The 22,804-nt window shown below is 48.1% G+C and overlaps 1 protein-coding gene across 1 annotated transcript in view; it reads right to left on the reverse strand.

Annotated features, from left to right (window-relative positions):
* LOC134531867 (integrin beta-PS-like) overlaps positions 1 to 22,804 on the reverse strand; it is a 60,152-nt gene that overhangs the window by 15,028 nt on the left and 22,320 nt on the right. Inside the window, exons 3-9 of the mRNA XM_063367874.1 lie at positions 17,718 to 17,946; positions 15,649 to 15,736; positions 12,753 to 12,920; positions 8,982 to 9,080; positions 6,936 to 7,100; positions 2,922 to 3,077; positions 1,144 to 1,275 (exon numbers count right to left, since the gene is read on the reverse strand). Of these exons, the coding sequence (XP_063223944.1) occupies positions 1,144 to 1,275; positions 2,922 to 3,077; positions 6,936 to 7,100; positions 8,982 to 9,080; positions 12,753 to 12,920; positions 15,649 to 15,736; positions 17,718 to 17,946 (1,037 nt within the window). The remainder of the gene's footprint in view (positions 1 to 1,143; positions 1,276 to 2,921; positions 3,078 to 6,935; positions 7,101 to 8,981; positions 9,081 to 12,752; positions 12,921 to 15,648; positions 15,737 to 17,717; positions 17,947 to 22,804) is intronic.

Here is a 22,804-nt window from a genome sequence, read left to right on the forward strand (position 1 = left end):
GCAGGGACATCTGCTCTGGCAGCCATGGTAGCAGCGACGCAACTCCCACCTCTGATATCAGAATTTGTTTTCAGCAAGATTCTATCCAATTCAAGTCAAGCTTGATGTCTTTTTTTTTCTATTTTTGTTGGGTAACATCCCAGCTCTCCGTAAAAGACATTTTGTGGAAGTAATTGCGTGAATGCGTCGGAAATGTGTTACAGGAAGTAGGAAGATTCGCGCGCCATTCAATTTATGGTTTTCCTACGGTTAGCGCTTGAAGAAAGATAGAGAGAGAAAGGAAGAAAGAAAAAGAGATTACACAGCTGTTAATCGTTCGTTCCGCTAACAGTAGTCTTGAACAGCGCGACGCATTGCCATGGGCTTTTCTAGAACGTGAAAAATAAATATATAATATTAAATATTAATTCAATTATTTTATAAGTGTTGTATTAACACACGTGTTGCGTTAATACATAGTTTGTGATGCGATAGGTTGGATGTTACACATCACTGAAGAGTACTGGAAGACTTGCTCACTTTTTTGAAGTGAAAACTTCTTTAGCCGCGTTGAGCGATTTTTGGTAGGGCATAACTTATGGGTTCGCATCACCGACATGCTAGTGACGTGTTGCGCCAGACTGGCGAATCGCAGCGGCCTGTGTACATGCACACGCATATATACACTAATACATTGTATATACTCGACTGTATCATGTGCGTGTTGGACTCTTTTTTTTTGGATGGGTAAAATATTGTGAGTAACGCATCACCGACATGCTGTAGTAGCAGTAAGTGAAGTTAATTTGACCACGTGAATACATGACCTAGGTCTGACATCACTGGTAAGTCATAGCTAGGTAATTAATTTTTACATACCACTGACATCTGTTTTGACTAAAAAATAATGTAAGAATAAATGATATCATGCTGACATCGCACTGATATAATACCAAAATTATTTTCTTACGTATATTTGACGTAGAAATTATGTCGTATTACACATTTAAAAACAAGGTTTTAAGTTTTCACTTTTGTTGACAGTCCCCATGACTGGCTATTATTTTTTTAATGGGCAACCGTAAACCAAGAGATTGCAAGGCAGATGTGTCAGAACGAACTGGTTCAAGCATGTCCGAGCACAGTTGGGCCGTCTCCGCTCACCATGTTTCCCTTGCTGCAGTCGCAGCCGCACACTATCTCCAGCTCCACGGTGACCTTCTCGTTGATGCCGACGGGGCTTATGTGCAGAAACTGCTTCTCTATCACGCCGGCGTTCCTGGGGCAGCTTGTGGCCTGGGAACACGCGCACAACACTTTCCACGAGCGATTCTTGCGACAATTCAATTCAATGCAATCGGTTTTTATATTTTCACAATTTTTCTCTTTGCAGTTTTGGTATTTGCAACGAGACACTCCAGTACTCAGTGCTCTTTTGCCTAATCTAAGTTGGCATATATATACATTTCTAACATGGTAATTGTAAATACATATTTGTATTAAAGGAAATTAAAAAAAGAAACTTTTAGCATTGTTTTTTGGGGCCTTTTTTTGGCCCAAAATCTTTGTTTTGATGCTATACCTAAACTTACATTTACACTTACACATACACAGATCACTTGTCTTTCACTGTTTGTTACAAAAAATAGCTTTGGTTTGACATTATATCCTGGGCATACACCATTGGTACTGTTTTCGTCTGTGTCGTCCAGATTATCTTTGTAGTTTCATCGCTGAGTTCGCCTGGGCGTCGATTTGTTGTCCCTTAGGTGTTGTTTTACTGCATTATTTCAGCTGGTCCGTCGTTTTCAGCCTGTCGTGTTCGTCGTCATTTTTCTGACTAAATTATTTCTACAGCATTCTCTGTGTGGTCCAAGCATACAGCATCTGACATCAGCTGACACTGGCCTGTTCTTCATGTGTTTAGGTGTTCATCTATTGTGTTTTTGTGTTCATATGTTGTGTTTGTGTTCATCTGTTGTGTTTGTGTTTTCATCTATTGTGTTTATATGTTCATATATCGTGTTTATTCCTGAGATTTTTCCATGACAACTAGCAACGGAGTATTTCCCAGCTATTATGTTGAATCACAGAAATCTAGTAACAAGTTTGTTTCATTTATCGCCTCCCAGACATACTCTAAGCAACTTTTCTTCCCCTCTAAAGTGCGCTGATCTTTCGAATTGCCATAGAGACAACGCTGGTTTTAGTGGTCAGTTCACAATCACTCGGGATCGTGCCGGTTTTTTTTTTTTTTTTTTTTTGGAAGTGTGGAAACGTGGCAGACGTTACCCGTGAGCTGGCCGGTTTTCTAGGGGTACTCCTGTTTTCCCCAGCCACTTACTGTATTCTGTCAATGATCCAATCTAATCTCGTCATTCCTCAACATCTCTAATGACTTCGATTCCGACGAGAAGGTAAGCCCACTCATTTAGTCATTTATTCGTATCATCATGACTAAAGCACTCCTACAGCTACTTCAGTCTTAAGTTTTTTTAAAGTCTCTTAGCAAACGAAGTTATTGGAGATACTAAGGGACAAAGTTAGTACCAGCGGGTTTACAATATGTTTCAGACATTCATGAAATGTAAGCTTAGCCACACTGAACAATGTCTAATCACTAGAGACCTGCAAAATTCGCGATTTCAAATCCCTAAAGGATAGACTCCATGATCCTCTACGCACTCGTGCAAATTACATCTGCTGATTTGTTACCGACTCGTAACACCTGTTGACTGGAATGATCGCGATTCGCTAATTCTTCTGTTAAAAGATATTTCATTGGCCCAGAGTCCTTCAGATAAACTGTGGCCCAATCACTGAAGCAAAATAATGTCAAAAGTATTTGGACTCTATCCTATCGCGAAATGAATCCGCGAATTTTACAGGTCTCTAATCATAATCTTAGCCACAGCTGGTTTATGTTTGGATCGAAGACTCACCGTGATGTTCACCGTGAAGGCAACTTCGATGCCCCGTTTCAGACCCCCGCACTCTGACGTCTCCTCCTGCTGGCTGGAGTTGAGGCACTTGGAGAAGTAGCGCACCTCCAGGAACTCGTTGCGGTCGTCTAGCAGCTTCACGTTGTCCGACAGCTTCTGTTGACCGCGGACATCCGAGGGTTCCGATGAGCGCCGGACAGAGACCGAGTGTCTGCAGATGGCGCTGACGGCGAACAAGTCACGCCGACCTGGCTCTCCAGGCAATCGGGACATGCAGACATGCATTTTCAAATAATCCGAAAACACTTGATATCCGACCGGAAAGAAAAAAAAAGCACCGAAAGGGCTTTACGGAGTATGGCTTGTCTCATTAAATATTCAGTGGAAGATAAAATAAACTCCGGTGAGTATCAAAAGAAATATGTACCTATTCTTTCATCAATAGGAAACGCTTTGAAATCGATACCAATAAAAATTTTACTACGTAAAAATATGTTTTGAGCGTTTTAGGTGTAGTAACAACACATTTTTTTATGTTTAAACATCTTAGCACTCGGCATATGGAATTTGGTAGGAGTAGTTTCGTGAATGGAATGGAAGTCACGTATAACGAACGTAATGCTGCCGTCTGTGGCGGATGATGCAAACCGAAACAAAGGAAAGCGTTATATAGGTAATTAACTTTTCAATGAAATATAACAAGATGGACAGTATTTTAATAAATATTCATTATCAAAAATCATGTTCAAAGCCGGAATTTAGTATTTTTCCAAGTGTTTTTCTTTTTTATCGGACCCGTCTGCAAATCGATTGATTCAGTATTCGACGTAGCTGCTCCGGTAGCGAATTCTAGCGGCGGGTGCGGAAACTACGTGTGACTCGCGTCCAGAAATGTAGTTGAAAACAAAATTTGCGTACGTTTATCACGCTTGGCATTATTTTAAAGAATTCTACGTTTATTTTTTTTGTCCGAGTTTCGTATCATAAGGTTTATTTGCAACACGAGAACACGTGAATTCGCTTGTTGATGAGGTTTTTCGTGGATGCAAGAAGGAACTTAAGGGGTTGCCTCCCATTTCAGGTCAAGATTTTATATTTACAGTAATTACAGATAAGCATAAAGACTTTTTCAATTGTTTAACTTTCACGAAATGAGAAATGTACACAGCGCATACTTTTTACATAATTAGCTGCCAGAGTTACATTTTAAACGTTTTTGGGTTGTACAAATAAGGAGAATTTAATTTATTGTCGAACTGAAACTTTTTAAGTTTAACTGCAATGCCACTGGCTACTTCATGATATAATTTGCATTTCTATCACAAAAACTCATTTCATGTTTCTTGGCTGTCAAAATTGTAACAAATTTGAGAATTTTTAAATACCAGGTAAAATTAATTAATATTTTCTGAAAGAAATTCAAACCATTTCTTGAAGTAGCCAGTAGAATTGCAGTTAAAACTAAAAAAGTTTCAGTTCTGCAATAAATTAAATTCTCCTTATTTGTACAACCAAAAAAAAAACGTTAAAAATGTAAGTTTGGCAGCTAATCATGCAAAAAGTATGCGCTGTATATATTTTTCATTTCGTGTTAGTTAAACAATTAAAAAAAAAAGGGTGTTGTCTGTAAAGTAGGTTTACGGACGATAATTTTACGTGGTAACGTCATAAGAAAACATTGATGAAAAATTGCATACTTTTTAATTAATAAGTATTATTTACAATTTTTGAAAAATTTAATTAAATTAATTTGTTTGAATATAATCACGAACAATTAGTTAAAAAAAAGCCCGCCTTAACCTGTTTGATATCATAGAAGATTTTCTCGCACGGTGGTTGGCCAGTTCTTGCACGGCTCGGCTCAGGCGGAACGTGACAATTTTTCGTGCGTGCAGCCGGGTGTTCATCGATTTATAAGACTTTATCGCGTCAAAAGTCTAAAAAGTTGATCAGTGATTAATTAAAAATATGAAATCATGAGCTGGAATGGGAGGCACCCCCTTAAATACTAAGGTTTTGGGAGGTCAGTGCTCACAAGTTGACCACGGGAATAGTTAAACTGGACTCGTGCTAAATTTTGGTAGAGACCTTGGGTACACCAGTAGAAATAAAGTGCCAAAAGTCCCCATAGATCCCCTGTGTGCTAAAAAGGTTATTCTATGTCAAAGGTCAATATTTTCGGTTTATATTTTTATTTTTCTCAAAAACGGTAAGTTTTATCAAAAATATGGGGGAGCTGAATTGTTTCCCCTTGGAAGGGCAACCCTTCAGGATTTTTCTGGCAGTGGTTTATTTGTACAGCGACTGGAAGGACAGCCCATCAAATTTCTGAAAACATGTTTCTTTAAGTGTTTAAATAATCCTGAAAACTTGTCCCTTGGATGGGCAGCCCATCAGGAATTTGAAATAGGTGGGGGCCTATTAGGGATAGTAGGAAAGACCAGAGCCTGGCTAGGACTGCGGATTACGTGTTTGGAGCAGTTGGGCAAGCAAGGTAAAAGGTTTCAGGTACACAGACATTTTTATTCAAACAATTAAATCAAAACAATAAATTACTGATGTTGTTAAGTCGATACAATTTTAGGCAAAGTTTAAATACAATAATCAAAGAACAATGATATAGGACAAAACGGGCTTCAATGGTAAGCCGGCTACACCGTGTAACGATCCCATTAAACAACGCAGATGACGTGAAGTAAGAGCAGTGTCTAGTATTACAATTCAAACATTTTACATTTTTCAAACTACTGCAAAGTGCAGTTAAAAGCGTTACGATGACAAAGCTACTGCAAGGCGCAGTTACATTTAAAGATTTACATAATTAAATAAAAGATCAAAACAGATGCGACGACGACTCAGGGGAAGAAAATCACAAAAAAAAAAAACTAAGTTTCCAAGTTAGATTACGTTAAGTCACGTTAAAACATTAATCCAAACTTATAATTTTCCAGGTGGCGGCCGAAAGGGAATTTAGACAAACAAATTACAAATATATGACGACATTAAAGCAAGGGCCACCGCCTCACACATAACTCAATTCCAACTTACATGTTTCCCCTGAGGTCGCACACACACGTAGGTCTAAGTTGACCTAAACGACTACATGCTCGTAGACTACAACCGCTGACAACCGAGCCTGACAAAAAATCAAGGAAGAAAGAGGCCTCCTGACCAACAAACACAGCTTTTATAACATCGCGCCGCAGCGCGCGCATGCGCCAATCAACGAGAGGAGGGGGTGAACGAGTAGACATAGAAACACTAGGGAGGGGGGGAAAGGAGGGAGAAGGAGCAGGGGAGCGAAGTGCCGGAAGCCGATGCGGCGCGCACAGTTCAAATCGCTACAAATTTTCTGACTATAGTGTTTTTGAAAGGTTGTCTGAATTGTTGCTCCTTGGATGGGCAGCCCTTCAGGATTTTTCTGACAGTGGTTAGTTTGTAAAGCGACTGGAAGGGCAGCCCTTCCAGTATCTTAAAATGTGTCTATTTTCGTAATTTTATAATCCTGAATTGTTGCCCCTTGGAAGGGCAGCCCTTCAGGATTTTTCTGACAGTAGGGTTTCTGAAAGGTTGTCTGAATTTTTGCCCCTTGGATGGTCAGCCCTTCAGGATTTTTCTGACAGTGGTTAGTTTGTAAAGTGACCTAACCTAACATAACCTAACCTAAACTAACCACTGTCAGAAAAATCCTGAAGGGCTGCCCTTCCAAGGGGCAACAATTCATACAACCTTTCAAAAACACCACTGTCAGAAAAATCCTGATGGGCTGCTCTTCCAAGGGGTTAAGTTTTCAGGATTACTTAAACACTTAAAGAAACATGTTTTCAGAAATTGGATGGGCTGCCCTTCCAGTCGCTGTACAAACAAACCATTGCCAGAAAAATCCTGAAAGGCTGCCCTTCCAAGGGGCAGCATTTCAGTCGCCCCAAAAATATAGCCCAGACAAATATTGTAGCTTATAAAATTATCTACAAAAATGGTCCTAATGTTTTGTTTTCCTAGCTGGACCCGTGCCTTGTACTCCTCGACTACGAGGTCCACCACGTTGCTGGAGTCCTTGTTCAACTCCCGCACCGACGCCCCGTATATGTTCTCCGCCAGGGCCCTGTACAGCGGCACCAGGCCTTTCGTCACGGCGAATATGACGTTGGTGTTGTTCTCCCGCGCCTTCTGGTTGATCTGCAAACAGGAAAAAAAACAACAACCAAACATGGACATTTATTTGAAATAATACTACCGAATTCGTACCGTATTACTAGAGACCTGTAAAATTCGCGATTTCAAATCCCTAAAGGATAGACTCCATGATCCTCTATGCACTCGTGAAAATTACATCTGCTGATTGGTTACCGACTCGTAATACCTGTTGACTGGAATGATCGTGATTCGCTAATTCTTCTGTTAAAGATTTAAATTGGCTTAGAGTCCTTCAGATAAACTGTGGCCCAATCACTGAAGCACAATAATGTCAAAAGTATTTGGACTCTATCCTATCGCGAAATGAATCCGAGAATTTTACAGGTATCTACGTATTACTAGAGACTGGAAAAATTCGCGCTTTCGATGATCTCTAGGATAGACTCCACAATCCCCTACACACTCCGGCAAATGCCACCTGCTCATTGGCTATTGACTCGTGACACCTGTCAACTGGGACGCTTGCGATTCGATACTTTTTTGGTTGAAGGTTTTTCATTGGCTCAAAGTCCTTCAGATAAACTGTGAGCCAATCAGAGAAGCAATATAAAGGTGCAGTTGTTTGGATTATAGCATATCGTGAAATGAATCCGCGAATTTTTCCGGTCTCTACGTATTACTATTCGGTAGGTTTATTTCAGAACTGAGTTATCTTAGCTGTGAACAAAGAACTTTTATCACAATACTTTCGATTGTTAAAAAAAAAAGAACAAGTCGGATAGGCTGACATAAAGTCCCATCCTAATTGAAACTATTTTATTTAAAAATATTATTAGCATATGTTCCCAAATCTCTGAAAAATATATTTCATTATATAACGAATGTGACTGTGATGAAATATTACCCATGTTCAAAAAACTTTTAAAAAAATGCACAAACATAATAATAATTTTAAAAATACCGTCCAGTACTGTGAGAAATTATTTAATTACAAAATTGAGGGGAAAAAATGGAAATGTTTGAGATAGCGCAGTGATTGTGACATGTTTAAAAAACATATTTGAGGTTATTCTGTCCAAAGATTTTTGATGGAGGAAATTGGAAGCCGTATTCCGACCGATAATTCCTCTACGTCTCTGCTGCCAAACGTGTGTTGACAGCGCGTGAGGGCATCTAGAGTGGGATGTGAGGGGATGTGGGACTCTTGGGCGGGAGGGGGGGGCGGCAGGGAGGCAGCCCAGCTGAGCGCAGAAGACCAGGACAGTAGAGGTGTAAAAGTAACGAGAAAAAAAAATTGGTTGTCTGTAAAGTCGGTTTACGGACGATAGTTAAACGTGACGTCATAACAAAACATTGATGAAATGATTGCATAATTTTATGAATAAAATTGATTCATTTTTATTGAATTATCACTATTTTGTATAGATACAAAGAAGGAGTGAAATTAAATCTACAATTTAATTGATAAATTTACTTTTATTTGCACTCATTAATTCAAAGTTTATTACTTTAACGAACAGATTATTTTAACTATAACATTTATACATGTTTAATATTTAACTTCTTTCAATCTGTGTTATTCTGTTAAGGATAGGACGATGATAGGAAAAGTAGGAAACGAATGGGAGTGTTTCAAGTTTAATGTGCCTCGAAAAAGTCAAATCGATGGTTGTTCCAATCGAGTGGAAGAGAGATAAATGCGGCGCAAGCGTACAATGAGCGTAACGGGACAAAGTGTAACGGGAAAATGTGCGTAACGGGACACTTTTTCGTGCGTGCAGCCGGCGTTCATCGATTTATTAGACGTTGGCACGTCAAAAAAATGCGATTAACGAAATGCATTGGTGTGTAAGATTTCGTTACCCGGTGCTGGATGGCGCACCCGTCACTCAGTACCGAGTGCAGCTCTACAGCAGGGCTCACCTGGGGTATCGACGGGTAGTCGGTGTCCAGGGACGCCGTGTAGGCGCCGTGCTCGTCCAGGTGACACAGGCCGTCGTTGGGCGCCACGATCCCCGCCAGCTGCAAGCACACACAACAACTGAACAACTGAACAACGATAAATAGAGACCGGAAAAATTCCCGGATTCATTTCGAGACAGGCTGGAATCCAAACTCGTTTAGCTTAATGCTGCGTCAGTGATTGGACCGCAATTTACCTGAAGGACTCTGAGTCAATGGCAAACACTCAACAAAAGAAGTATCGAATCATAAGAATCGCAGTAAACAGGTGTCCCGAGTCGGTAGCCAATTACCATGTGATAGTTGCCCGAGTACATAGAGAATCGTGGAGTCTATCCTAGTGGTCATTGAAACCGCGAATTTTTCCAGTCCCTAGTAATTATCCACTATTCCCCAGATATTTTGTGGTAGTAAAAATAAACCTTGTGTTGGCCACGAGACGTTCCAGTCAACTCATAGGTTCCTCTTGTACGGATGACGTAAATGCAGAGCCTAACGACGCGTGGACATTCAGATTTATTAAACTTGTTGATTAATTTTTGTCAGATACACACTGGGGTATTCGCAACCGTAACCGATTTTCATAACTTGGAATTTCAGTACTAGTCTTCAACGGAAACGAGAATTCTCGGTATTTTCGGTACTAGCCTAAGTAGATTTTTTAAAATTAATGGTGTAGCTGTCGATGATTGAAGTAGTAACAGTTAGTTTCGAACATTTGGGCAAGTTTAAGTGGCCAAAAGTAATAAGAGAACTATCTTTTTTATTGCAAAAGGTATCTACTAACGTGAAAAGATCACTTCAATTCTCAGCCTTACTCTATCTTTAATTTTGTAAATAAATATTTTAACAAATAATCTTTTCTACGCAAGCGAAATTATAGAATTATTAACGTAAAATACCATTCATCCTTTTCATAACAAACTTAAAAGAAAGGACATAGTTATTTAAAGAACACTGGCTTGACAGCCACAGACGCACAGCAGTCCGGACACAGACTGGGAACTGAAGAGAGCAGACTCCCTCCCCTCACCCGCCCCTATCTTCGCCTTACCAGAGAAGACCATCACGTGGAAGTAACCCTAGCGCGCAATAACAACTAAATTTTATCCTGACGATGTCAAGTCCCGAAATAACCGGGGATGGATTTTAATTTACCGTTTTCTTTTACTAACTCAAAAGTACAAATCCCTGTACTTTCAGGACCGTGATTTCCGGGTTCTGAACCCCAATAACTAGCGCCTGGAAAAATTCGCGGTTTCAATGACCACTAGGATAGACTCCAGGATTCTCTATGTACTCGGGCAACTATCACCTGGTCATTGGCTACCGACTCGGGACACCTGTTTACTGCGATTCTTGTGATTCGATACTTCTTTTGTTGAGTGTTTGCCATTGGCTCAGAGTCCTTCAGGTAAATTGCGGTCCAATCACTGATGTAGCATCAAGCTAAACGAGTTTGGATTCCAGCCTGTCTCGAAAGGAATCCGCGAATTTTTCCGGTCTCTACCAATAACCCACCAACACAGTGACAGCAACGCTCGCAGGCATGCCATGGTAAATGTTGCGTATCCATGTGTTGCAAACGACCGTAATGTAATCCCTTTTTCCGTAGCCGAAATGTGCGTGTGTGGGCGGGACTCGTTGCAGCGTTGCGTGTAAAAAAAAAAAAAACCTGACGCGAAGACACGCAACGGGCTCGATCCTTCATTTCTCGGTCTTTCGCCAACACTTCGAAGGATGTCACGGCTCGACGAAAGAACCATTGCGGATGGCTGGCGTGTCATTCTTCTTCATTTTCCAGCCCAACTGAACACATAAAAAAAATTGGAATTTCAGTCGGATGCATTCTTGTAAAGTTCATGTACAGACCACTCACTGCCTGAAACTTCAAATCAGCCAACAAACTCTAAACACCGTAAAGGTCCCTACTTGTAAATACTTTTGACATCCACCAACGAGGTGACTTTCTATTCTTTCTTCTTTTAAACGAGATGTATATATATATATATAGGTATGTATATATATATATATATTTAGAGAGAGAGAGAGAGTATTTACAAGTACGGTGGTTCGAGTTTGTTGGATGATTTGAAGTTTCAGGCAGTGAGTGGTTTGTACATGAACTTTAAGAGAATATATTGACGTCGTCCGGCCGAAGTCCACCCCAAAGCCCGACCTGCAACCGCCAGTATCCGACCCCGCTAACGGAACGCACCCCTAGCCATTACCCACCCGAGTCAGGCGAGCCCCTGAGGACCAGGTAGAACCAAGGGCCATGCTTAATTAATCAAACACCTAGACCCCAATTCATAAAATTCAGACCTAATTTAATAGTAACGCCACTTTTTATTAAAACCCCCGCCCAAGGAAAGTGCGACGCAGGAGTGCCCGAGTCACTCACGTGTGAATTTACCTTAACAAGTTTGTGAGTGCCTCATTTGTGGCCTTCAGCCCTAATTAATTACAGTGTTGTGTTGACATAAATATTACCTCCCTGTTTTTTATGTGTAACTAGCCACTGGAGCAGTCAGCAATTGACGAACAGTCTCTGGTGTGGCTCTTAATATTTAAACTTAATTTACGTCAATTTGCTAACCATAATTCTTAAAGAGTATCTGCCATTTAGATTAATCATTAATAATTAATGTGTGAATTTAGAGCTTCTCTCAGCTTCTTGTTATTAAAATAATTTCCGAATAACGGAACTTTAGAAACTTTGTCGCGAGAGAACACTGAGGCCTCCCCTCGCGCCAAGGGCAAACGCCAGTACCGAGCGACTCGCGGACCGGGGCGGACGTGCGTCCCACGGGGAGTCATCATCATTTGTCTCCTCTGAACATTCTTGCTGGTGACTATAGTCATATAAACCACATATTTTTCGTTGCGTAAACTCCCTGTGCGTCCCCGGTTCCTTTTACGGTGTAGAGCCTAACCCAGCCGCTTAATTATAAACTCCCCGCACTAGACATTACGCGGGGCAGTTCCACATACGGCACGGGCCGACTCCCGCTACCAGTGACTTTTTGTTAAACGTTGAGTGCACAGGCACCGACGACGGCTACACATAGAACTTACATCTAATTTAACTGTGAACCGCTGTCCACACACGTGGACCCGGGTGCCGCCACACTAGCAATTTTCGGGATTGGCCGTCTCCAATCAACCTCCCCCCTTAACCTCGACTGGCGCGAGGGTTTAAATTAGTGACAGTGCGTCAGAGCACTCAGTGTTAAGTCAATGTAATTTCGTAGGGTAATTCAATGTACGTCGTGTAAGTGCAAACTGTAATTGTAACTGTTCGACCAACTAAACGTCCACTCCGCACACTCCGTGCGCGACGTGTCACCGACAGTACAAAGTTCGAATTCGTGTATATTATTGTGTTGAGTCTCCCTACCCCAGCTAGGAATCAGTATGTTATGCTGCACAGGGCCTGTTACGTGTTAGCAGCCAGGGCCCTCTCCAACCGCAACCATCGCCGACGGTCCTAGCGGGCCACGCAGGGGCAACGCACCCACAGAACCCAAATTTGGTTAGACGGAGAGCTAGCCTGGCGCCCTCCCGGACACATTTTCACTAAGAGCCAGTTTTCCCGCTAGGACACACGCCCGGTCTCGAACAACGCTCATGGCAACTGATAAACTGTCCTTATGCGTTTAAGGGACGTAACAGTTGTTATTTGATCGCTGTGACGGATGCATGTCATTGCTCGGGGGAGGGCTCGCTCACCCGGCCGTCCCCGGCGACGTGCGACGTGGCGTCCGAGGAGAAGATGACCATGCGGCGGGCCTGCAGGCGCCAGCCTATCTGCCGGCACACCACGGCCTGCATGAGCGCGTCCAGGCCGCCCTCCGGGGCGTCGATGTTGCCCGACACCTCCGCCTTGTTCACCTCCGTCTGCAGGGCGCGTGCTCCGTGGTACATTCTCACACGTACCCTCCCACAGCCCCTCCCACAACCCCTCCCACAACCCCTCCCACAAACCCCTCACACGACCCCTCCCACAACCCCTCCCATAATCACTCCCACCACCCCTCCAACCACCCCTCCCACAACCCCTCATACATACCCCTCCCACAACCCCTCATACATACCCCTCCCACTACCCCTCCCACAACCCCTCCCACAGTCACTCCCACAACCCCTCCCACAACCCCTCCCATAATCACTCCCACCACCCCTCCAACCACCCCTCCCACAACCCCTCATACATACCCCTCCCACAACCCCTCATACATACCCCTCCCACTACCCCTCCCACAACCCCTCCCACAGTCACTCCCACAACCCCTCCCACAACCCCTCCCATAATCACTCCCACGACCCCTCCAACCACCCCTCCCACAACCCCTCATACATACCCCTCCCACAACCCCTCATACATACCCCTCCCACTACCCCTCCTACAACTCCTCATACATACCCCTCCCACTACCCCTCCTACAACCCCTCCCACAACCCCTCCCACAACCCCTCATACATACCCCTCCCACAACCCCTCCCACCACCCCTCCCACAACCCATCCCACAACCCCTCATACATACCCCTCCCACTACCCCTCCTACAACCCCTCCCACAACCCATCCCCTGTGAATAACCAATAGCAGTCCGCGGACCAATGGCCGGCCTGTGGAGTCGTTATCACGGCTGTCGGGGAGAAAGGTAGCCTGAATGTAGCTCGGCGCGCGGCAGAAAGCAGCTTCGTCGGCGAAGGCACCGCAGGGGAGCTCGATGTGCCCTGGATGCGAAGTGTAGACGAACTGCGGGCTGGAACTTGCGTAGCTGTGGACTGCCGTGCGCGCAACGGAACTGAACAGCATCGGAATTCTGAAGGAAGAGATGGCGGCGCCTTCAAGTTGGGGCCCTGTTGGAGCCAGTGGTAGCCTGGGCGGCGCGACCTTCAACCGACCCGGGAATTTGGGGGGCAAGAGGGTCCGACTCGCAAGATACTTCATTCGCCTGAACGACTTACCCCCACCCTGGCTTGAAAGGTCGTTGGCTGTTGACTGGAAGAAGGAAGATGAAGATGGCGCAATGTCAGGCTGCCTTTCGCTCCGAGAGCCAGCAGTTCGAGCCGGTTTACTGGCTCGTCTGCCCGCTTCTGTCTTAACTGTGGCTGCCTGGGCAGCTGTGGCTGGGCTGACGCGAAGTCGCCCGCCCCTGGGGGCGCATGCGCCCCTGGCTAATAATAACCCAGGAGCTCCCAACTTTAAATGCGGGCCGCAAGGCCCAAGCACCCAACTCCACCAAGGTTGATTTTCAGCCCCTCCAACTCTTCTTATCTGGACCCTTCTTCCTCTTGTCCAGTAGTTACCTGCTTGCTTAATGCATGTTAATTGATCCCCGCATGAACCGGCCCAGGGTTTTCCCTGTGTCTATGCAGGTTTTACCTAGGTCACACTTAGCTAGCTTTTAAGCTAGGCGACCAATGGGGCGTCAGTCATGGCGCCAATCGCAGCCATGGCTGGCCAGTAAACCCCAATAAGCACATGATGCACGCGCCCTTGTCCTGCATGGTTAAAAACCCGCATGGTAGAGTGTATAGGCTTCGGCCTGAGACACACTTAGGTCCTCCCCTAACCTGGACCCTCCCCTACACACTTAGAATTAACTTAGGCTAGGAAAAAAAAAAACCCTCCCACAACCCCTCCCACCACCCCTCCCACAACCCCTCATACATACCCCTCCCACAACCCCTCCCACAACCCCTCCCACAACCCATCCCACAACCCCTCCCACAACCCCTCCCACCACCCCTCCCACAACACCTTCCACAACCCCTCCCACAACCCCTCATACATACCCCTCCCACTACCCCTCCTACAACCCCTCATACATACCCCTCCCACTACCCCTCCTACAACCCCTCCCACAACCCCTCCCACAACCCCTCATACATACACCTCCCACAACCCCTCCCACCACCCCTCTAACAACCCCTCCCACAACCCCTCATACATACCCCTCCCACTACCCCTCCTACAACCCCTTTCACAACCCCTCCCACAACCCCTCATACATACCCCTCCCACAACCCCTCCCACCACCCCTCCCACAACCCATCCCACAACCCCTCCCACAACCCCTCACACAACCCCTTCCTCAACCCCTCTCACAACCTCTATCACAACCCCTTCAACATCCCTCCCACAACCCCTCCCACAACCTATCCCACAACCCCTTCCATAAATAATTGAATATTCAATAATTAAACTTTATGTTGTTTATTATGCTTACTAATGAGTATAGTTAACACTGGAAAGCTATTCAGGGAACGGTTTACAATTAACTTTAACTGTTGGAACTACTTAAAGAATAATTAACTTCATAAATTAAGAACACAAAGAATAAATTCCCAGGTAAGAATCCGAACCCAGTGTAACAGCGAACACTATTTTGTAGTGATACAGTAGTTGTTTTCATGCAAATAACAAATTTACAAATATCTGTAATTTTTCATGAATATTTCTGTTCCATTTACAAAAAAAAAATAATACAGTGTACTTGGTTTCGACTAGAACAACTATTCGTTAAGATACATGTAAAAAAAATATAATAAAATACTGACGTATGACATAGCATATGTATTTCATTTATAAATATTAGTTGTGATCTTCCAGTTACCTTAAACCGTTTCGTATCCGTTGTTAACGGCATGTTGTTCCGGAAGCCGAATGGCGGCGCGCAATACGTGGCGCAAGGATTTATTAACCTGGAAGGAAAAATAACAAAGACACTTCGGAACACTTCGGGACAGTGACAAAACGACATAGTCACATTCAGTTAACAAGCAAGCAATAACATGCACCCGCTTCGAGTCTGCCCTGATTCCTGATGAACTCGCGAACAATTAAGAGAGCCTACAAATTCTCAGTATATTATCTTTAAAAGTTTCCTGCAGTGAGTGAAAGTAATTTTGTGAGAAATATGAGACCTTGTGTAGCAGAAACATGACGCAAAAAATGAAGACTCACATCCCTGCTGTGTGTGTGTGTGTGTGTGTGTGTGTGTGTGTGTGTGTGTGTGGGGACTGTCTTCGTTGCGTCGCCCAGAGCCGTTTTAAACACTGACCGTGCTTATGTAGTTTTTTTTGTATATTTAATTATTTTTTACTGTTTTTTCTTTGTAATTCTTTTATTGGCTTGATTCCTTTTTCTGGATTCCATGTGCGTGTATTTATTTATTTTTAGCAATAGCTTACAGTGGCTGGTTTTATGTGTTTTATACATAGCCTAATTGTATACATTTTATTTGTCAGTCTTGGTTTTCCACAACAGACAATTTCAACGGCGAACATCCATGATTTCTCTACGAATTTCGCAATGTGTGTTTGATCGCCAAACTAGACTTCACAGTTTTATTTAGTGTTCAACCAATTCTAAATAATACCAATTTCTAAATCATTTTTTGAAATAAAAATACCTTTATACGCTATATTTTTTACCCTTGAGAGTTAAGGGGGTGCCTCCCATTTCAGATCATGATTTTATATTTATATTAATCACTGATCAACTTGCAGACTTTTTCAATTGTTTAACTTTCACGAAATGAAAAATATATACAGAGCATACGCTTTAAATAATTAGCTGCCAAATTTACATTTTGAACGTTTTGGGTTGTACAAATATGGAGAATGTATTTCTTGCAAAACTGAATTTTTTTTTGGTTTAACTGCAATGCCACTGGCTACTTCAAGGAATGGTTTGCATTTCTATCACAAAAACTCATTTCATGTTTCTTGGCTGTCAAAATCGTAACAAATTTGAGAATTTTGAAATGCCAGGTAAAATTAATTAATATTTTCTGAAAGAAATTGAAAAACCATTTCTCGAAGTAACAGTGGCATTGAAGTTAAACCTAAAGAAAAGTTTCAGTTCTGCAATAAATTTAATTCTCCTTATTTGTACTACAAAAAAAACGTTAAAAATTTAATTTTGGTAGCTAATTTTTTCAAACGTATAAGCTGTATCAATTTTTTTCACTAAGTGAAAGTTAAACAATTGATAAAGTCTACAAGTTTATCTGTGAATACTGTAAATATAAAATCTTGACATAAAATGGGAGGCACCCCCTTAAGGAGGGTGGGCACCCTTGTACTTTAGTTCTAGTGTCCGTGAATTTAAGAAGATAGTGGTACATGGGTCGTAACCACAACGCCGAAATACCACAACGCCGAACGTACAATAACGCCGAAAACCAAAACGCCGAATGCCAAATTGACCGCAACGCCGACAGCTAGAAAACTGCTGTGTACCACAACGCCGAAATACAGTAATTCCGAAAAATGTTGCTGCGGGGAAGGGGGCGGGGGCACAGGAGCAAAATGAAAAACAACTGAGTGAATTTGCGTGTGTTTCTTAAATGTATCTTAACGCCGAAATACCACAACCTTACTTAACCTAGGCTAGCCTAACCTAGCCTAACCTAACCTAACCTTACCTTACCTAACCTTTGTGGCAGTCCTGCAATGACATTTTTTCGGCGTTGTGGTAATTCGGCGTTGTGGTACACAGCAGTTTTCTAGCTGTCGGCGTTGTAGTCAATTTGGCATTCGGCGTTATGGTTCTCGGCGTTATTGTAGGTTCGGCGTTGTGGTATTTCGGCGTTGTGGTACATTCACGAAGATCCCTGGACAACGTGTGACCAGAGTTCTTGAGCAGCGCGGACCGGCTGACGTGCGGTGACAGACTCACTTCTCGGGCACCGTGCTGGTGAACGGCATGGCCACCTTGTCCACGAAGCTGCCGAAGCCCAGCCGGAAGTTGGTGGTGATGCTCTGCATGGCGGCGGCCAGTTTGTCGCCCAGGCTGGACAGGCTCTCCTTGTCGTCCTTCATGGAGGCCGACAGGTCCATCAGGTAGTACAGGTCCACGGGGTAGTCCTTGGCGTGCCTGTAGCGCAGCTTCAGCTCGTGCGGCTCGCCTGCGGGCAGGAACCAGGGGCCGGGCGAGTCGGGCAACTGCCTGGGGCCGGGCAAGTCGGGCAACTGCAACTGCCCGGGGCCGGGCGAGTCGGGCAACTGCCACTGCCCGGGGCCGGGCGGGTCGGGCTACTGCAACTGCCCGGGGCCGGGCGAGTCGGGCAACTGCAACTGCCCGGGGCCGGGCGGGTCGGGCTACTGCAACTGCCCGGGGCCGGGCGGGTCGGGCTACTGCAACTGCCCGGGGCCGGGCGAGTCGGGCTACTGCCACTGCCCGGGGCCGGGCGAGTCGGGCTACTGCAACTGCCCGGGGCCGGGCGAGTCGGGCTACTGCAACTGCCCGGGGCCGGGCGGGTCGGGCTACTGCAACTGCCCGGGGCCGGGCGAGTCGGGCTACTGCAACTGCCCGGGGCCGGGCGAGTCAGGCTACTGCCACTGCCCGGGGCCGGGCGAGTCGGGCAACTGCCACTGCCCGGGGCCGGGCGAGTCGGGCTACTGCAACTGCCCGGGGCCGGGCGGGTCGGGCTACTGCAACTGCCCGGGGCCGGGCGGGTCGGGCTACTGCAACTGCCCGGGGCCGGGCGAGTAGGACTACTGCAACTGCCCGGGGCCGGGCGGGTCGGGCTACTGGAACTGCCCGAGGCCGGGCGAGTCGGGCTACTGCAACTGCCCGGGGCCGGGCGAGTCGGGCAACTGCAACTGCCCGGGGCCGGGCGAGTCGGGCTACTGCCACTGCCCGGGGCCGGGCGAGTCGGGCAACTGCCACTGCCCGGGGCCGGGCGGGTCGGGCTACTGCAACTGCCCGGGGCCGGGCGGGTCGGGCTACTGCAACTGCCCGGGGCCGGGCGAGTCGGGCTACTGCAACTGCCCGGGGCCGGGCGGGTCGGGCTACTGCAACTGCCCGGGGCCGGGCGAGTCGGGCAACTGCAACTGCCCGGGGCCGGGCGGGTCGGGCTACTGCAACTGCCCGGGGCCGGGCGGGTCGGGCTACTGCAACTGCCCGGGGCCGGGCGAGTCGGGCTACTGCAACTGCCCGGGGCCGGGCGAGTCGGGCTACTGCAACTGCCCGGGGCCGGGCGAGTCGGGCTACTGCAACTGCCCGGGGCCGGGCGGGTCGGGCTACTGCAACTGGGTCGGGCAACTGCAACTGCCCGGGGCCGGCAAGTATCCCAGTTAAATAGGGATAGGAAGATCTCTGTGGCAGAGAAGAAGGAACTTCGGCGGAATGTTATATCAAGATGGCAGGAAGCTTGGGACTCCTCAACAACAGGAAGACATACGTACAATATTATACCTGACATTAACGCAAGACTTAAATGTCGGTGGATCACACCGGATTATTATGTATCGCAATTTCTCAGTGGCCACGGAAATTTTAAATCAAAACTCTATTCACTTGGATTAGTACAGTCACCTCTTTGTCAGATTTGTGAAGTAGAAGATACAGTACTGCATGTTTTAAATCAATGTAAGAAGACAGAAGATATCAGAGAAAACTATACTCAAGAATTACTGACACTAGGATATGACTTTAAAGATCTTCGAAGTCTTATCCATAATAAGAATTCTTTTGAAATTTGGAGAAACCTAGTAACAGAAATGGGGAAACGGTTAGAAGAATTTGACCGGTGGTATGCATCTGTGGAAACGGACAGCGATGAAGATTGACTGTAAGAAAATTTTAGAGGATTTTCTCTCCAGTTGATTTATGTGATAAACATTATGAAGATAAACTCTAAATATAGATGAAGAAAATTTAGTTCTGGTTATGGAATATAATTAAGGTTTGAAGCAAGAAGGAAAATTTGTTCACTTTCAAGATGTGATAAATATAATAGTCTAAAACCCATTTTAGGTGAAGAAAATATTTATTATAATTTTTGGTGATGGTATATATTCAGAAGATTCTGAAGAAAGAAGAAAATTTTTGTTTAATATTATTTATTATGTTTACTTTAACATTTATTTGGATAGAGGAAATTAATCTTACATGAAGATATATAATATGCATATAACATTAACTATGGGGACAAGTCAATATAATCTCTCACTAACCCCTATAAACCTTTTGAAAATAAGTTAATATAAAGATTATATGATTTGAAGATAAAATATTACTAGATTGATAAATCTCCTATTATACCCTAACAGGGATTACATATAGGAATGAAGCAATAGAAATAATGCCTTTATTATTTATTGGAGAAATCTGCCCGGGGCCAAGCGAGTCGGGCTACTGCCACTGCCCGGGGCCGGGCGGGTCGGGCAACTGCAACAGCCCGGGGCCGGGCGGGTTTGGCAACTGCAACTGCCCGGGGCCGTGCGAGTCGGGCTACTGCAACTGCCCGGGGCCGGGCGAGTCGGGCTACTGCCACTGCCCGGGGCCGTGCGGGTCGGGCTACTGCAACTGCCCGGGGCCGGGCGAGTAGGGCTACTGCAACTGCCCGGGGCCGTGCGGGTCGGGCTACTGCAACTGCCCGGGGCCGGGCGAGTAGGGCTACTGCAACTGCCCGGGGCCGTGCGGGTCGGGCTACTGCAACTGCCCGGGGCCGTGCGAGTCGGGCTACTGCAACTGCCCGGGGCCGGGCGAGTAGGGCTACTGCAACTGCCCGGGGCCGTGCGGGTCGGGCTACTGCAACTGCCCAGGGCCGGGCGAGTAGGGCTACTGCAACTGCCCGGGGCCGTGCGAGTCGGGCTACTGCAACTGCCCGGGGCCGGGCGAGTAGGGCTACTGCAACTGCCCGGGGCCGTGCGGGTCGGGCTACTGCAACTGCCCGGGGCCGGGCGGGTTTGGCAACTGCAACTGCCCGGGGCCGTGCGAGTCGGGCTACTGCAACTGCCCGGGGCCGGGCGAGTAGGGCTACTGCAACTGCCCGGGGCCGTGCGGGTCGGGCTACTGCAACTGCCCGGGGCCGGGCGAGTAGGGCTACTGCAACTGCCCGGGGCCGTGCGAGTCGGGCTACTGCCACTGCCCGGGGCCGGGCGAGTAGGGCTACTGCAACTGCCCGGGGCCGGGCGAGTAGGGCTACTGCAACTGCCCGGGGCCGTGCGGGTCGGGCTACTGCAACTGCCCGGGGCCGGGCGAGTAGGGCTACTGCAACTGCCCGGGGCCGTGCGGGTCGGGCTACTGCAACTGCCCGGGGCCGGGCGAGTAGGGCTACTGCAACTGCCCGGGGCCGTGCGAGTCGGGCTACTGCCACTGCCCGGGGCCGGGCGAGTAGGGCTACTGCAACTGCCCGGGGCCGTGCGAGTCGGGCTACTGCAACTGCCCGGGGCCGGGCGGGTTTGGCAACTGCAACTGCCCGGGGCCGTGCGAGTCGGGCTACTGCAACTGCCCGGGGCCGGGCGAGTAGGGCTACTGCAACTGCCCGGGGCCGTGCGGGTCGGGCTACTGCAACTGCCCGGGGCCGGGCGGGTTTGGCAACTGCAACTGCCCGGGGCCGTGCGAGTCGGGCTACTGCAACTGCCCGGGGCCGGGCGAGTAGGGCTACTGCAACTGCCCGGGGCCGTGCGAGTCGGGCTACTGCAACTGCCCGGGGCCGGGCGAGTAGGGCTACTGCAACTGCCCGGGGCCGTGCGGGTCGGGCTACTGCAACTGCCCGGGGCCGGGCGAGTAGGGCTACTGCCACTGCCCGGGGCCGGGCGAGTCGGGCTACTGCCACTGCCCGGGGCCGTGCGAGTCGGGCTACTGCAACTGCCCGGGGCCGTGCGAGTCGGGCTACTGCAACTGCCCGGGGCCGGGCGAGTAGGGCTACTGCAACTGCCCGGGGCCGTGCGGGTCGGGCAACTGCAACTGCCCGGGGCCGGGCGGGTCGGGCAACTGCAACTGCCCGGGGCTGGGCGAGTCGGGCAACTGCAACTGCCCGGGGCCGGGCGAGTCGGGCTACTGCAACTGCCCGGGGCCGGGCGAGTAGGGCTACTGCAACTGCCCGGGACCGTGCGAGTCGGGCTACTGCAACTGCCCGGGGCCGGGCGAGTAGGGCTACTGCAACTGCCCGGGGCCGTGCGAGTCGGGCTACTGCCACTGCCCGGGGCCGGGCGAGTCGGGCTACTGCCACTGCCCGGGGCCGGGCGAGTAGGGCTACTGCCACTGCCCGGGGCCGGGCGAGTCGGGCAACTGCAACTGCCCGGGGCCGGGCGAGTCGGGCTACTGCAACTGCCCGGGGCCGGGCGAGTAGGGCTACTGCAACTGCCCGGGGCCGTGCGAGTCGGGCTACTGCCACTGCCCGGGGCCGGGCGGGTCTGGCAACTGCAACTGCCCGGGGCCGTGCGAGTTGGGCTACTGCAACTGCCCGGGGCCGGGCGAGTAGGGCTACTGCAACTGCCCGGGGCCGTGCGAGTCGGGCTACTGCCACTGCCCGGGGCCGGGCGAGTAGGGCTACTGCCACTGCCCGGGGCCGGGCGAGTCGGGCTACTGCCACTGCCCGGGGCCGGGCGGGTCGGGCAACTGCAACTGCCCGGGGCCGGGCGGGTCTGGCAACTGCAACTGCCCGGGGCCGTGCGAGTCGGGCTACTGCAACTGCCCGGGGCCGGGGGAGTTGGGCTACTGCAACTGCCCGGGGCCGGGCGAGTAGGGCAACTGCAACTGCCCGGGGCCGGGCGAGTCGGGCTACTGCCACTGCCCGGGGCCGGGCGGGTCTGGCAACTGCAACTGCCCGGGGCCGTGCGAGTCGGGCTACTGCAACTGCCCGGGGCCGGGCGAGTCGGGCTACTGCCTCTGCCCGGGGCCGGGCGAGTCGGGCTACTGCCACTGCCCGGGGCCGGGCGAGTCGGGCAACTGCCACTGCCCGGGGCCGGGCGAGTCGGGCTACTGCAACTGCCCGGGGCCGGGCGAGTCGGGCTACTGCAACTGCCCGGGGC

The sequence above is a fragment of the Bacillus rossius genome, chromosome 1 (genome assembly GCF_032445375.1).
Source record: "Bacillus rossius redtenbacheri isolate Brsri chromosome 1, Brsri_v3, whole genome shotgun sequence".
Classification (NCBI taxonomy): domain Eukaryota; kingdom Metazoa; phylum Arthropoda; class Insecta; order Phasmatodea; family Bacillidae; genus Bacillus; species Bacillus rossius.